This window comes from Podarcis cretensis (genome assembly GCF_951804945.1).
Source record: "Podarcis cretensis genome assembly, chromosome: 2".
In the NCBI taxonomy this organism is placed as follows: Eukaryota; Metazoa; Chordata; class Lepidosauria; order Squamata; family Lacertidae; genus Podarcis; species Podarcis cretensis.
This window is the reverse complement of record NC_137171.1, coordinates 23,583,803-23,597,640: the sequence shown is the minus strand read 5'-3', so window position 1 is coordinate 23,597,640 and position 13,838 is coordinate 23,583,803. Positions and strand designations below refer to the sequence as shown.

Here is a 13,838-nt window from a genome sequence, read left to right as displayed (position 1 = left end):
ACTGGCCCGTACGGGCAGGGGTACCTTTACCTTTACCTTTTTAATGATGATGTTGATGACGACAACAACAACAACAACAACAACAACAACAACAACAACAACAACAACTTTCTTATTATTTACATGCCGCTCCATATGACTGGTTTGCCCCAGGTACTATGGGCAGCTTCCAGCAAAATATTAAAACTTTAAACATTAAAAACTTCCCTGTACAGGGCTGCCTTCAGATGTCTTCTAAACGTCATATAGTTGTTTATCTGTTTGACATCTGATGGGAGGGCGTTCACAGAGTGGGCATCACTACCGAGAAGGCCCTCTGCCTGGTTCCCTGTAACCTCACTTGTTACAGTGAGGGAACCGCCAGAAAGCCCTCAGAGCTGGACCTCAGTGTCTGGGCTGTGAATGATGGGAGTGGAGATGCTCCTCATGGGAGCTAGAAAGAAATAGTTCACAATAGTTTTGATAAGACTTTTGTTCTGTCTGTTCATGTTTAATCTCCCTTGAGGTTTTTTTATTTTATAAGTGGTGTTTTCATGGGGAATGTACATTGGTTGAATTTTTTTCTCTTTAGCTGTAACTTTGGCAGAAGGACCACTGCAGGTTTGGGAAAATCTAAGTGTTAGGGGGAGAATAGGAATGTTATACTTACCAAGAAGGCAAACCAGAGAGTAGGAATAAGTGAAGATTCTGTGCAAAAGAGAGGTGTAAACAGTGGGGTCCCACAAAGAACTGTATTGATATCAATGCTTTTTAACTAGTTCATAAATGATTTGGAGTTAGGGTTTTGAACAGTGGGGTGGCCAGGTTTGCAGGTGGCACTAAATCTTTTAGTTTGGTGAAAACGTAGACCTAGTCCACATGTTAAAGGTAAAGGTAAAGGTACCCCTGCCCGTACGGGCCAGTCTTGACAGACTCTGGGGTTGTGCGCCCATCTCACTCAAGAGGCCAGGGGCCAGCGCTGTCCGGAGACACTTCCGGGTCACGTGGCCAGCGTGACATTGCTGCTCTGGCAAGCCAGAGCCGCACACGGAAACGCCGTTTACCTTCCCGCTGGTAAGCGGTCCCTATTTATCTACTTGCACCCGGAGGTGCTTTCGAACTGCTAGGTTGGCAGGCGCTGGGACCGAGCAGCGGGAGCGCACCCCGCCACAGGTATTCGAACCCTGTGGCGGGGTGCGCTCCCGCTGCTCGGTCCCAGCGCCTGCCAACCTAGCAGTTCGAAAGCACCTCCGGGTGCAAGTAGATAAATAGGGACCGCTTACCAGCGGGAAGGTAAAGCTAAGCTAAATCATGGCTTGGGAAAAGAGGGCGGTGCCCAGTTAGCGGTGAGGTGGCTGCCCAAGGGAGGGTGGGAAGCAGGAGGGGAGGGGTGTCAACTTGCAGAAAATATTGGGGGGGCAGCATCCCTACATATTTTATTGAGGGAGGGCCAAAGGAACCAGGGCCCCATAGAGTTGGCACCTTTGCCCACAAGGGAGACCAGTTATCTTATACAATTGCTGGGCAATCAATAGGCAACTTTTCCATGGCAGTCTCCCTGGATGAGGGGTCAAAAGACATTTGAACTATCCTATCCACGCTGGTTTTATGAGATACATGGTAGGCCATGCTCCTTTCAAAAGAAGTTGCAGCCTTTCACAGATTGCTGGTTCTTTATTTGTTCTCCCCCACCTCCAATCAACTTTCAGTCATCCATGAATGTGGGTGACCCATTACATTGTAAGTAGCAAGGTAAGTAGACGCGGGTGGTGCTGTGGTCTAAAACACTGAGCCTCTTGGGCTTGCCGACCGGAAGGTTGGAGGTTTGAATCCATGCGACAGGGTGTGCGCCTGTTGCTCTGTCCCAGCTTCTGCCGACCTAGCAGTTCGAAAGCGCACCAGTGCAAGTAGATAAATAGGTACCACTGTGGCAGGAAGGTAAACAACGTTTCCATGCACTCTGGCACTCATCACAGTGTCCTTTGCGCCAGTAGCAGTTTAGTCATGCTGTCCACATGACCCGGAAAGCTCTCTTGGCCTGAAAAGTGAGATGAGTGCCATACCTCATAGTTGCCTTTGACTGGACTTAACCGTCCAGGGGTCCTTTACCTTTATCTTTTTTTACCTAAGTAGTCAGTGAATTGCTTCTGAAGATTGACTTTTGCAAATACTTTTGCAGGAAGTAATATGAAACAACTTTGTCTACAGGTTTCCTTGGCATGATGGATTCTACAGCTATGATCCTTCAGATATACAATATACAAAAGTGTGTTTGTTTGTGTGTGCACACGTCTGTAATTTTAAACTGAGTATGATAAGTTTTCTTTAAATTTGCAAACCACAGGAGGGCAGTAGTGCATTACTATAACAAAGCAAATGCGCAGCAAGTCCTTTTAAACATCTCTTAAGAATTAAATCAGGTTGTTGGGATCCTAATGTAAGAAATTAGAACTGCATACATTTATTTATGTGTTTGTTTGTTTGTTTATTTCTGCGGACCACATAATTGTGATTTCATGCCATTATTTTTATATGTAGCATATAATGCTGCAGGTAGTCTCTGTTCTGCTTTAAGCTATAATTAAGCTATCATTTGTCTTCTTACTCTGTGGTAGAAGCAGCAATATAGTGAGTGAAGCATTCTGAGAGACTCATTAATCTGATTCGGGAACATTTCTCTTCCTAATGCTTAAAGGCACAGTATGCAATCCAGGCAAAAGGAATTGATTTTCTTAAAGTTCCGCTTTTAATGTCAATGGGGAAATGTTTAACACATATTCTATCTCTCCCTCCATATACATTAAAGCATAGCTGGAAAATAACATAGACTGCTGCTTTAATACTTAAACTGGTATTATCCTGGGTGTCCAGGGAGATACACAGGCTTGATCGGAGGCTTCTGGGTAGGGAAGATCTGTGAACTTAAAATAAAAACTTGCCTAATTTCCAATGATTACGTAGGATAGCAGTTCCTAGCTGCAAGCGCTTAATCCCTATGGACTCCTCCTTGTCATGTGAACAACTCCACTCTCTCCCGGTAGAGCAGGGTTGGGCAACCTGCTCACTCCCTCGGTGTATTTGTCCTGATTTTATGGGGGTGGCAAGAAAGGGCAGCAGAAAGAAAAAAAAGGGGGTGGCAGAAAGACAGACAGACAGACAGACAGACAGACAGACAGACAGGGACACACCTTTGGTTCCAGCCCTGCTCACTTTTTGCTCTGCTCCCGACTGGTGAGCAGCCCCTGAACCAATGACTTTCAACAGGGACTGAAGTCCTCAACATGATAATGCCTATCCCTGCCATTCATCATTTTACACCAGGGATAGCAAACGTGGATCGCGGGCATTGAAATTCCCAACTCCCCTCAGCCCCAGCCAGCACAGCTCGGTGGTCAGAGGTCATGGGAGTTGTAGTCCAGCAACATCTGGAGGGCACCATGTTGGCCACCCCTGTTTTGCATCCTTTTATCCCCTCCCGGTGCCGAAGATAGAGCTCAGTTGTATTCCTAGACTGCTGTGGGGAACAGGTGGAATTCTGGGAGTGCTACACCTCATGATCTCCTTCCTCACTTGGTGGTTTCAACCAGAAACTTGTTATTTTACTCATTTCCTATGGCATTCCTCCTGTTACTCCATCTAGCCCAGTCCTTCTCCCTTCAGCTCATCTTTACCAAGTAGCAGCCATTGCCTTCTTTTTGTTGTCTTGGCTCCTAGGCTGAACACACGTGCACACACACACACACACAGAGAGAGAGGGGGGGGGGCTGTTTACCTCACCTCTAATTAGTAAGAAAATAGTTAAGGCACCCATCCCGGGGCTACCTTTGAAGGTGACCTGGAAACTGCAATTAATCCAGAATGTGGCAGCTAGACTGGTGACTGGGAGCGGCTGCTGAGACCACATAACACCAGTCCTGGGAGATCTGCATTGGCTGCCAGTATGTTTCTGAGCACAATTCAAAGTGTTGGTGTTGGCCTCAGTCCTGTATACCTGAAGGAGCGTCTCCACCTCCATCGTTCTGCCTGGACACTGAGGTCCAGCACCGAGGGCCTTCTGGCGGTTCCCTCATTGCGAGAAGTGAGGTTACAGGGAACCAGACAGAGGGCCTTCTTGGTAGTGGCGCCCGCCCTGTGGAATGCCCTCCCTTCAGATGTGAAGGAAATAAGTAGCTATCTTATCTTTAAAAGACATCTGAAGGCAGCCCTGTTTAGGGAAGTTTTTAATATTTAATGCTGTATTGTTTTCAACATTCAATTGGAAGCCGCCCAGAGTGGCTGGGGAAACTCAGCCAGATGGGCGGGGTATAAATAATAATAATATATTATTATTATTATTATTATTATTATTATTATTATTATTATTATCCCTCGCTCTGTTTGTAAATCAACAGCAGGGACATAAACAAACTCTGATTTCTCTTCCTCAAAGCTCAATAACATTTTGGGGAATCTGCATGGGCTCTGCTGCATTGGTCACATACTGTTTATATCTCCTAAGCCTTCCTGAGCTCAGAGTAGCAATTTGTAGTGAGTCGCAGAGATGTATGTCACATAAGTCTAGAATCATTGTACTGTAGAGTTGGAAGGGACCCCGAGGGTCATCTAGCCCAACCCCCTGCAATGCAGGGATCAACTGCAGGATGACGTTGAAGTGATTGTTCGCCAAAAAGAAACTACAGAAAACATAGGTTCGTATTTCAGTGTATTAGATGAAAACACACACATAAACCATTTTTCATGTTTTCTGTGTACTGAAGAGAAGGCAGGCAAGAGATTGTCTTAAACATGTTGCTATGACAACAGGCATACTGTGCCTTCTCAAATGGACCAGATAGTAGTCCTGCTACTATTTGCAGTTAGTTGTAGTGTGACTCATAGGTTTAATTAAAATGTAGCACAAAAGCAAAGTGCTTTCCCATTCTTGTCCATGGGTTCCTTCTTCCACTTCCTGGGTTTATTATTATTATTTGTATAGAAATATACAAGATTTTGTATAGAAATAAACAAGGGTGTGTGTGAGACGTTTTGGAACAATGGATAACGTGTGATTGCCACTGAAGTTAATAGTTCAATTTTGAACTCTTTGCAACTGTTAACAGTCATGGCTCTTCCTCCCCAAAAAATCCTGGGTTCTGCAGTGTGTCTCCAAGCTATTATTCCCAACACCTTAAACAAACTACAGTTCCCAGGATTCTTTGGGTGAAGCCATAACTTTGAAAAGTGCTTTAAATGTATGGTATGGATGCAGCCATGGTTACTTCTCTGCTTGAGTATAACAGATTGGCTTTTGAATTCAGGAAAGCTCCTGCTCAGCCTCCCTCTAGTCTGTAATGAATCTGCAGACACAATTCTTGAAATTGTGAAATCCACAAATTAGGAAAAAACATATCAGTTTCTGAAGATATACTTCTGAAGATACCCATTCCTGGTTTTTTTCATGAAGGCAAGCTAACATGTTTTGTGGCAGTGCTATTGGTACATGCCCTTCTAAGGATTAAATTGCTGGCATGAGGACTGGGCTATGATCACTTTTCTCCTCCTGTTGAGTTGGGAGGGTATGTTCTTGCTAGTTCTCTGTGAAGGAATGCTTTCCATAAAGTACTTGCAGGTAAAACCCAAAGAGAGTTGTGGAGTAGACAGTGAATGGAACCCCCTATAATTGTACCAGGTGGGACTGGGGTTTGTTTGTTTGTTGCTTATAGAATTATAGTGGTTTCGTTCAATGCCCAAAAGTAATAACTTGCCTGTGGTTACAGGGTAAAAGAAAGGTCCAAGATAAGGTGCGTCCAAACCAAAGAAAGTAAGACTACGTGCATGTCTTGGGATTTTTCTACCCTCTTTGTGGTGCAACTAATTTTCATTTGAAATCTGCATCTGAAGTTTGTGGGTTTTTCGTTTAGTTTTACTAAGAGATATTAACATGTGTAGTGTCAATATGCAAGATGAGTTTCTAATAATGACAAATCATCAAAAAAGAGATTCCGATAGTTATCTCCTGGGCAGCTTTATGTATAGTTTTAACCTGCTTTGGCTTGCACTTAAAGTAGGATCCTATGTGCAATGAAAAGCTCCCCAGCCAATTTGCACAGGTCTTGCATGCCTGAAAGGAGACCAGAACGGTCTTTGCTCCTTCTGTGCTCTTGGCTTAAAATTTGAAAGCCCAGTTGTGTTATGCAGAGGAATGAGGAAATCAGCGATCCTAATAAGTGCTGCTGAACCAGGGGAGGACTATGAATGTACCCCACCATTAGCAGAAATGGTATCAGACTGTAAAGTGTATATTTTCCAGTGGTATTTTGCTTCTTCAGAGAGCACTGGTTTCTGAAACATTAACATGAAAATCCAAAGGGCAAAAGCAGTGTTCTGAGTTTTATACTGAACACAACTTTTTTCTCCTTGTTTAAATGTCTACCTATAGCACCTTCTCTGGCTAAGGCAGAGTAAGTCCATTGCATGGTATTCTGCCTGAAGTCTATTCAGCATGCATTGCATATTGCATGGTGAGATTTGGCTTGTGATACAGTGTGACAGAATAATGTGATTCAGAGGCTTAAAAGCTCTCTGAGTTCTTCATAACCAATACCACAAAAAGTTTGTGTTATATATAAAATAAATCTGAAAAAGGCCCTTCATTTTATCATTAAGATATACATTAAAATATTTTGACCTTTATAGATTTTTGTGCTGGGCTAAAAATATGTTTCATATATTGATTTCTTATTAAAAAAGGAGGACGGCTATGAAAAATATTCAAGTGAAGGCTCTTATCCTAATAAATTATGTTGAACTCAATTAAAACCCCTTGGGATTATTCCCCATCTGATGGATGTACTGCGTCAGGTTTGATAGACTGATAGGATGCTTGCTTCCTTTCAACCTCAGTTCAAAGCTCAGGAGCCAGCCTTGGGATACACACTATAAATAATATTTTCTGCCTGGAGTAATATGAGGCATATGCTATAATGCAGTAATTATCATACTCTGTGTCCTAAAAATGGAGGCATGTAATTAATTTTAGGTATTGTGATATTTCATATTCTGCAATTTGGCTCCAATGTGTAAAAAAAAATAGCTAGCACTTGCTTCAGGCAAGAACCTAGTGTTTGGAGAATGATGATTGGTCGTCCCCAATAATTGGGAGTGGGTTGTCTAGATGGAAATTAAAGCTTCCTACCTCCTTTTGTAGATCTTCTAGCAATGTAAGACATGTCCCCCAGTATTACCTGTTGTCTTGTCAGTTACCTTTACAAATTCCTCCAGATTTTGTATCCAGTCCTGGTTCCACTGAACTCTGTAGCAAAAATAAGTGGGTCAGGATTACACTCTTTCTTATCGTTGTGTTCTTACCGATATCTGGACCCATTTTGATCTGGTTTCAGGCCAGGGTTTAGCGCTGAAACAGACTTGATCACCCTGGTTGATTCCTTATATCAGGGGAATGATAACTGTTTATTCATCTTGACCTCTGAATGGCTTTTGATACTATGATATTCTCCTGGAACGGCTCTGTTACACTCCTACCTGCAGGATCATTGCCAGAGCATAGCACTGGGACACAGCTGCTCAACCTTGTGATGATTATGCTGTGGGGGTTTGCAGGGTTCAGTATTGTCCCTTATGCCTTTTAACATCTGTACAACGCCTCTGTAAGGGGTCATCCAGAGATTTGGATGATGGTATATGGATAACACCATAATTGCCATTATGACATGGTGTGAGGATTCACTGACTTAGTGTATTGGTTGTGGCTTTAAACACAACCTTTTATTCAAGTAATAGGGGCTACTCTTTACTTACTGTTGTTGTTGTTTTTATTATTATTTTAAGCCCCTGTATAAATCTATCTATCATCTTAATTTGACTTGGGCATAAAACACTCAAATCTGAGTTTACAGTTCTAAGAATTTTCTGTTCTGGTAAAAGTCTTGTCTCAGTTGATTTTCTGTATGCCACTTATGAGGAGTATACTACATTTAACCAATTGATGTTGCCAGTGAAGTTATTACTGAAATGATACAGTGAAAATTTGTTGAAGCATTTCTGACTCTACACATCACCTTCGGCTGTAATTTTTTTGCGGAGGGTGGGGTGGGGCGGGACTTTTTGAAGCAGCTAGAAAACCCCAGTATTCATGCTTCTTTATTAAAATGATTGGATGTTAATTTTAGGCACAAAAATGACAAGGAAGATCTGGGGAAATTTCCTAGGGGTTTTGTAGGGTTTCTCTAACCCTTTGGAGCAGGTTTGTGGGGTACAGGGGGCACAGACTGAGAGAAGAGACTGTTCCATTGTGCAGGTGCAAATTTTGGTGCTAACAAAATGAATTCATTGACTGTAGCCCAAGCTAGTTATATTTTAGGGAGAGATTTTCCTTAAGAGATAAGTCTTTGAATTCTCCTTGTCTTAACATTCTGTGGTTTGGAAAGCAGCTTATACAAAGAACTGTTCATTGCTGCTTTTAAATTTTATTTACCCTAAAGGATGCATTTGCAAATCATAAACATCTCATGACAAATGCTTTGAGTGCAACAATATTTTTCCCACTGAGAACAATGTTTTGATTGAAAATCAAATTTGTTGGTGGTAATTGGTCAGAAAGTAATGTGGGTTGCTATAATATGCTGTCCGTTGAGAGTAAAGACTTTCTTTCCAAAAAAGCATGTCACATGTTGTGAAAAACATCACTATGAAGAGCATATTTCAACTGAAACATTTCAAAATGTTTTGTATACCCTGCAACATATTAAATGCATAAATTTTATTAAGGACACTCTTCATGTTTTGAAAGGGAAGCTCTCAAATCAATTGATTTGAGGGATTTTGGCATGAAGGTAATAATTTATTTTGATGTTCTCTTGGGTGTTCTTAACCAGGTGAGAGAAGTTGCTTCTATCTAGTCGCACAGATTATTGCCACCTATAACAATACCCACAATATTGTTGGAATGGGTCTTTTGAATTTGTGCTTATGCAATATTTTGCGCAGTTCCTTCTCTGAGAACAAACCTTCAGATTAATCCCATGCAGGCATTTGCCTGGTTCAGGCTCTGTCCCAGTTGCTCTGTTCCAGCTCCTGCCAACCTAGCAGTTCAAAAGCACACCAGTACAAGTAGATAAATAGGTACCATTGCAGCGGAAAGGTAAACAACATTTCTGTGTGCTCTGGTTTCCATCACAGTGTTCCATTGTGCCAGAAGCAGTTTAGTCATGCTGGACACATGACCTGGAAAGCTATCTGTGAACAAACCTCAACTCCCTCAACCCGAAAGCGAGATGAGTGCTGCAACCCCATAGTCACCTTTGACTGGACTTAACCATCCAGGGGTCCTTTACCTATGAGTAGAAAAGACTCCCACTTCAGAAGTTAGCCCTCCAACTCATGGAGTGTGATGAGGATGTAGCTAGTACTCTCATTCCTACTCCCTCTCTCATTGCACAAGGGTCAGAATCATAGCTTTGAAAGCAAAGTGCAAACCTTACAGCTATATTCTTTATTTCTTTAGAAAGCCAGACTTGGACCTTCAGCTAACAAAGTCATATCTCCAATTGAAGACCGGAGCTGTAGTTTACCATCCAATAACCTTGATCAGGTTAAGCTGACAGATTTCAACTTTCTCATGGTGCTTGGAAAGGGGAGTTTTGGGAAGGTAGGAAGCCTTGATGATTTCTTCTCATGTGCCTTATTTTAATGGGGTTTTGTGTTTTACTCAAATGAATAATACACAGGGGGTGGGGAGCAACAACTATTAAAATAAAAGGAGGAATACTGAATGTATGAAGGAAGAGAGTCAGTGTTCCCAATCCTTGATAAAGGGAAGAACTGTGCTAAACAGAATTAGTAACTACTGGGCATGTGTCTCCAGAAAGGCAGACTTAATATCCTCGTAGGTGTGCTGTTGTGCTCAGAGTGAGTATAAAATAGGGAATGCGAGTTCTTAATCCATTATTGTATTGGATGGTGAAGAATTCAATAACTGCTCTTAACTGCACCGAGTGCCCTCACATGTCGTAATTCCTTGCCTGGTGCCCGATTCCAAATAACATCTGTATTCAAGACCTCACCTAAGAAAAGTAAGATTAGTGAACAGCTCAACATCATGCATATGGGAGTCCACACTGCCAACATTTGAGAAAGATAATAGCTCAACCCCCTTTTTTTCATTTCTGAATGAGATGCATCTTTAATTGCTTAATGGCTGAAAATGCTGCAGACCATTCCTTAAGTCATAAGAGGCATTCTAGAGATGGCCATGCGACTTTATGATTAAAATTTGAATTTACAAGAGTAGGAAGGTCTTCTAGTTCAGCTATTAGCCACTAAGCAACCTGCTATTGTTCTGTTACTTTAATGGTGTTTAATAAAAGAAGATGTAATCTCTACATCAAAAAATATGTACATATTCCTGTAATTGGCTGTTGAGATCTGATGCAGTTCCTTATATATATATATATATATTTACAAAACTGATTGTGTAGCATAGCTTCATTGTAGAACAGTAAGATTTTAATAAGAATTTGACTGCACTTCCTTAGAGCAGGAGACAAATCACCAGGGCTGCTTGTCTATAGATTTTTATAAGAAATAACCTGTCTCTTGTGGCCATCAAATTTTTCACCCTCTCCTTTGTGCAGGTGATGCTGGCAGAACGAAAAGGGACAGAAGAACTGTATGCAGTCAAAATTTTGAAAAAAGATGTGGTGATTCAGGATGATGATGTAGAGTGTACCATGGTTGAAAAGAGAGTTCTAGCCTTGCAGGACAAGCCTCCCTTCCTAACCCAGCTTCATTCTTGCTTCCAGACTGTGGTACGTCACATGTTCACGGGTGACCCTGATTTCTTCTGACTCCTGCGGCTATTCAGTTGTCTGCCAAGGTCACCACTCTTGGCACTGTCTTTCAGTAACATTCGCAACAAACTTCTGAGCTCTTTGAGATTTAGATGGTAATGATAATTTTGTTAACAAATTGTTTAAATAAGGACAGAGTTTTGAATATACAGGCTCTAGGTGGAATTCTGCATACCACAAGGTGCTGTATGCATGCATGGAACAGGGGCTACTCACACAACAAGACTTTCCCGCCCCCCTCCACCACCCCCTGCACACACCCTAGACCTGTTCTGGGGTTCCCCAACCAGCCAGAGCAGATTTAGGGGTGTGGGGTGCACAGGGGATTAGAGAGGTGGAAGCCTCATTGTGTGAGAAGACTCTGGTCCATGCATGGAACAATTTGGTTGAATCCCATCCTCTTCATTTTGTCATTGAACTAGGCTTGCCATATGTCAAGTGTTTTCCTGACATCAGCCTTAAGCAACAACTAACAACTTTGCTTAGAAATGACTGCCTCTAGAACCTTTGCAGTAGATATTTCAAACTTTAAAAACTCATCATTGGCTTTCTCATGCATTTCAGTTTAACTTGAACTGATGATGCGCAAGAAAACTAGTCAGTTCATCCATGCACACACTCATTACATGATGGGTGTCAATGGGTGATCAGCATGTGTGAAATGGCTGTTCCAGAACTAATAGCACAGCCAGAGTTTTTATAATGTTTTTCAGTGAAGACAGTTCACAGGCTGAGCTTACAAGTGACCATGCACCAGACTTCAGTGAACTCTGTCACTTTATTCTCTGAGCAATTTCTCTTTTTTTAAAAAAAAAGTTTTTATTAAATTTTTCCATAGAAACTCCAATCATACAAATTTCCACATCACATATTTTAGCTTATTGGACCTCCCTCAACTTCTCTGACAATCATTCGTAATTAAATTCCTGTCTTCACATTCCTTAATTTTAGTATTGCCTTTAAATACCATATTTCTATCCTTTAAAGCACACTAGCGTTGTATGTTCCTCACAAACAGTTTTCAAATACTCTGTAAATTTTCCCCAGTCCGCAAAAAACTTGTGGTCCTTTTGAAATCTAATTTTCCCAGTTAGTTTGTCCAGTTCTGCGTAGTCTGTTAATTTTGTTCTCCATTCTTCCAAGGTCGGTACTTCTTCTTGTTTCCATTTTTGAGCCATCAGTATTCTTGCTGCGGTTATTGCATATTGAAAAAGTTTACAGTCCCTCCTATTTATATCCATTCTTGTTATTCCCAGCAAAAAGGTTTCCGGTTTCTTAACAAAGCTATATTTCAGCATTTTCTTTAGTTCATTGTATATCAACTCCCAGAACCCCTTTACTTTCTTACAATCCCACCACATATGCATAAATGTACCTTCTTTCTCCTTACATTTCCAACATTTATTACAGGTTTTGTACATTTTTGCCAATTTTACTGGTGTCATATACCACCTATATACCATTTTCATAACATTTTCTTTTAGTGTGGTGCATGCTGTAAACTTCAAATTTTCATTCCATATTTTTTGCCAATCATCCATATCTATGTTATATCCTAAATCTCTGGCCCATTGTATCATTACCGCTTTTACTTCCTCATCCATTGTATGCCATTCCAATAAGATTTTGTACATTTTTGAAATTATCTTACAATCATTATTAACAATTTCTGTTTGAAATTTCGACTCTTTTTCTTTATATCCTTTTTCTTTCACATCCTTTTTAAACATTTCGCTAATCTGATAGTAATGCAACCAATCATACACATATTCTTTTACTTGTTCATATGGTTTCAATCTCCATTTCCCTCCTTCTTTCACCACCAAATCTCCATAAGTAATCCATTCACTTCTCATATTAGTTTTTTTTACACCTATAACCTCTAGTGGGGATAACCAATGTGGGACCCCCGTTTCTAATATATTTTTATATCTGTCCCAAATTTCAATTTCTCTGAGCAATTTCTCAGATGCCGTTCTGAGCTACAACCTTGAATGAATTACGGTTTCATTCTGTTTTTCATTCCATATTCTCCCGGATGGAATTGGTTCTGTAATAAAGGAAATAAGCATTATAGAATTAAGAATGGGAGGGGAACCCTATTTCTGCACAAAAGATTTGAACATGTCATTGAGTAAGCATATGCAGTAAAGCAGTGTAATGCTTATTTAAAATTTTAATTTAATAGCGAGTTTTGTAAGAGATATATCTCTATCACACAACCCCAAAATAAATATTGAAAGCTGTGATTTGCCCACATTAATTAAAATAATGAAATTTGCTGGGGGCATCCACTTCAAACCAATGAAAAGAAATTTCTTTTTCTAAAAAAAGAAAAAAGAAAAATAATAAGCTACTGGACAGTAAATTAATGATGCTGTGGCAAAGGAATAAAAATGAATGTATAAATCCTACAATAGGAATGCTAAATTACCGGTAATGAGTTTCTGGTACAGTGTGTTCTAAATATACTTCAAACTGTTTGACTGTTGATGAAGCAATTAATAGACATAAGGAAAAGAAGTCATACAGCTCTGTAATTGGGAAGTAAATTTAACCATTTCTATATGGCACTAAATTGGATCTTCTCTCCCTCCCCCAGCTGGGCACCTTGTGTGGGTGAACCGCTCTCCCTGCCCTATATCGGGCACTGGTTCCATTTATTTTTCTGTAAAAAAACAGAAATTTAGGGAAATTAAAGTCAACACTGCAATATCAATTTATTTGTTCCTTATTCTGTCTCAGAAATAATGATTGGGAGGGGAAGGCTCCCACCCACCCCCTCAGTGACAGGCTCAATAATCAAATATCATTATGAAAAGCCAATATGAGTTTGTCTACCAAACAGAAGACGTTATTATAGCTATACATTATTGTTACATGACTTGTCTGTGCAGCTGTGTTATAATAATACAGATTTGTGTTCAGTGTAGATCTGCTTAAGATTTCTCTTAACAATTTCATAGTGACGGGTCTCTGTTGCCTGATATATATTTTTGCTTTCACGTTGTA

The 13,838-nt window shown here is 40.7% G+C and overlaps 1 protein-coding gene and 1 long non-coding RNA gene across 4 annotated transcripts in view; one reads left to right on the top strand and one right to left on the bottom strand.

Annotated features, from left to right (window-relative positions):
• LOC307210151 overlaps positions 1-7,699 on the bottom strand; it is a 113,756-nt gene extending 106,057 nt beyond the window's left edge. Inside the window, exons 1-2 of the long non-coding RNA XR_013835878.1 lie at positions 7,501-7,699; positions 7,154-7,270 (exon numbers count right to left, since the gene is read on the bottom strand). This is a non-coding gene — a long non-coding RNA (uncharacterized lncRNA). The remainder of the gene's footprint in view (positions 1-7,153; positions 7,271-7,500) is intronic.
• The window catches only part of PRKCA (protein kinase C alpha), a 198,689-nt gene that overhangs the window by 162,537 nt on the left and 22,314 nt on the right, over positions 1-13,838 (top strand). For 2 of the 3 annotated variants that reach the window (XM_079965445.1, XM_079965447.1), the window contains exons 9-11: positions 5,736-5,759; positions 9,482-9,625; positions 10,611-10,784. In XM_079965445.1, coding sequence (XP_079821571.1) covers positions 5,736-5,759; positions 9,482-9,625; positions 10,611-10,784 — 342 coding nt within the window. The remainder of the gene's footprint in view (positions 1-5,735; positions 5,760-9,481; positions 9,626-10,610; positions 10,785-13,838) is intronic. The other variant, XM_079965446.1, reaches the window with a different exon arrangement.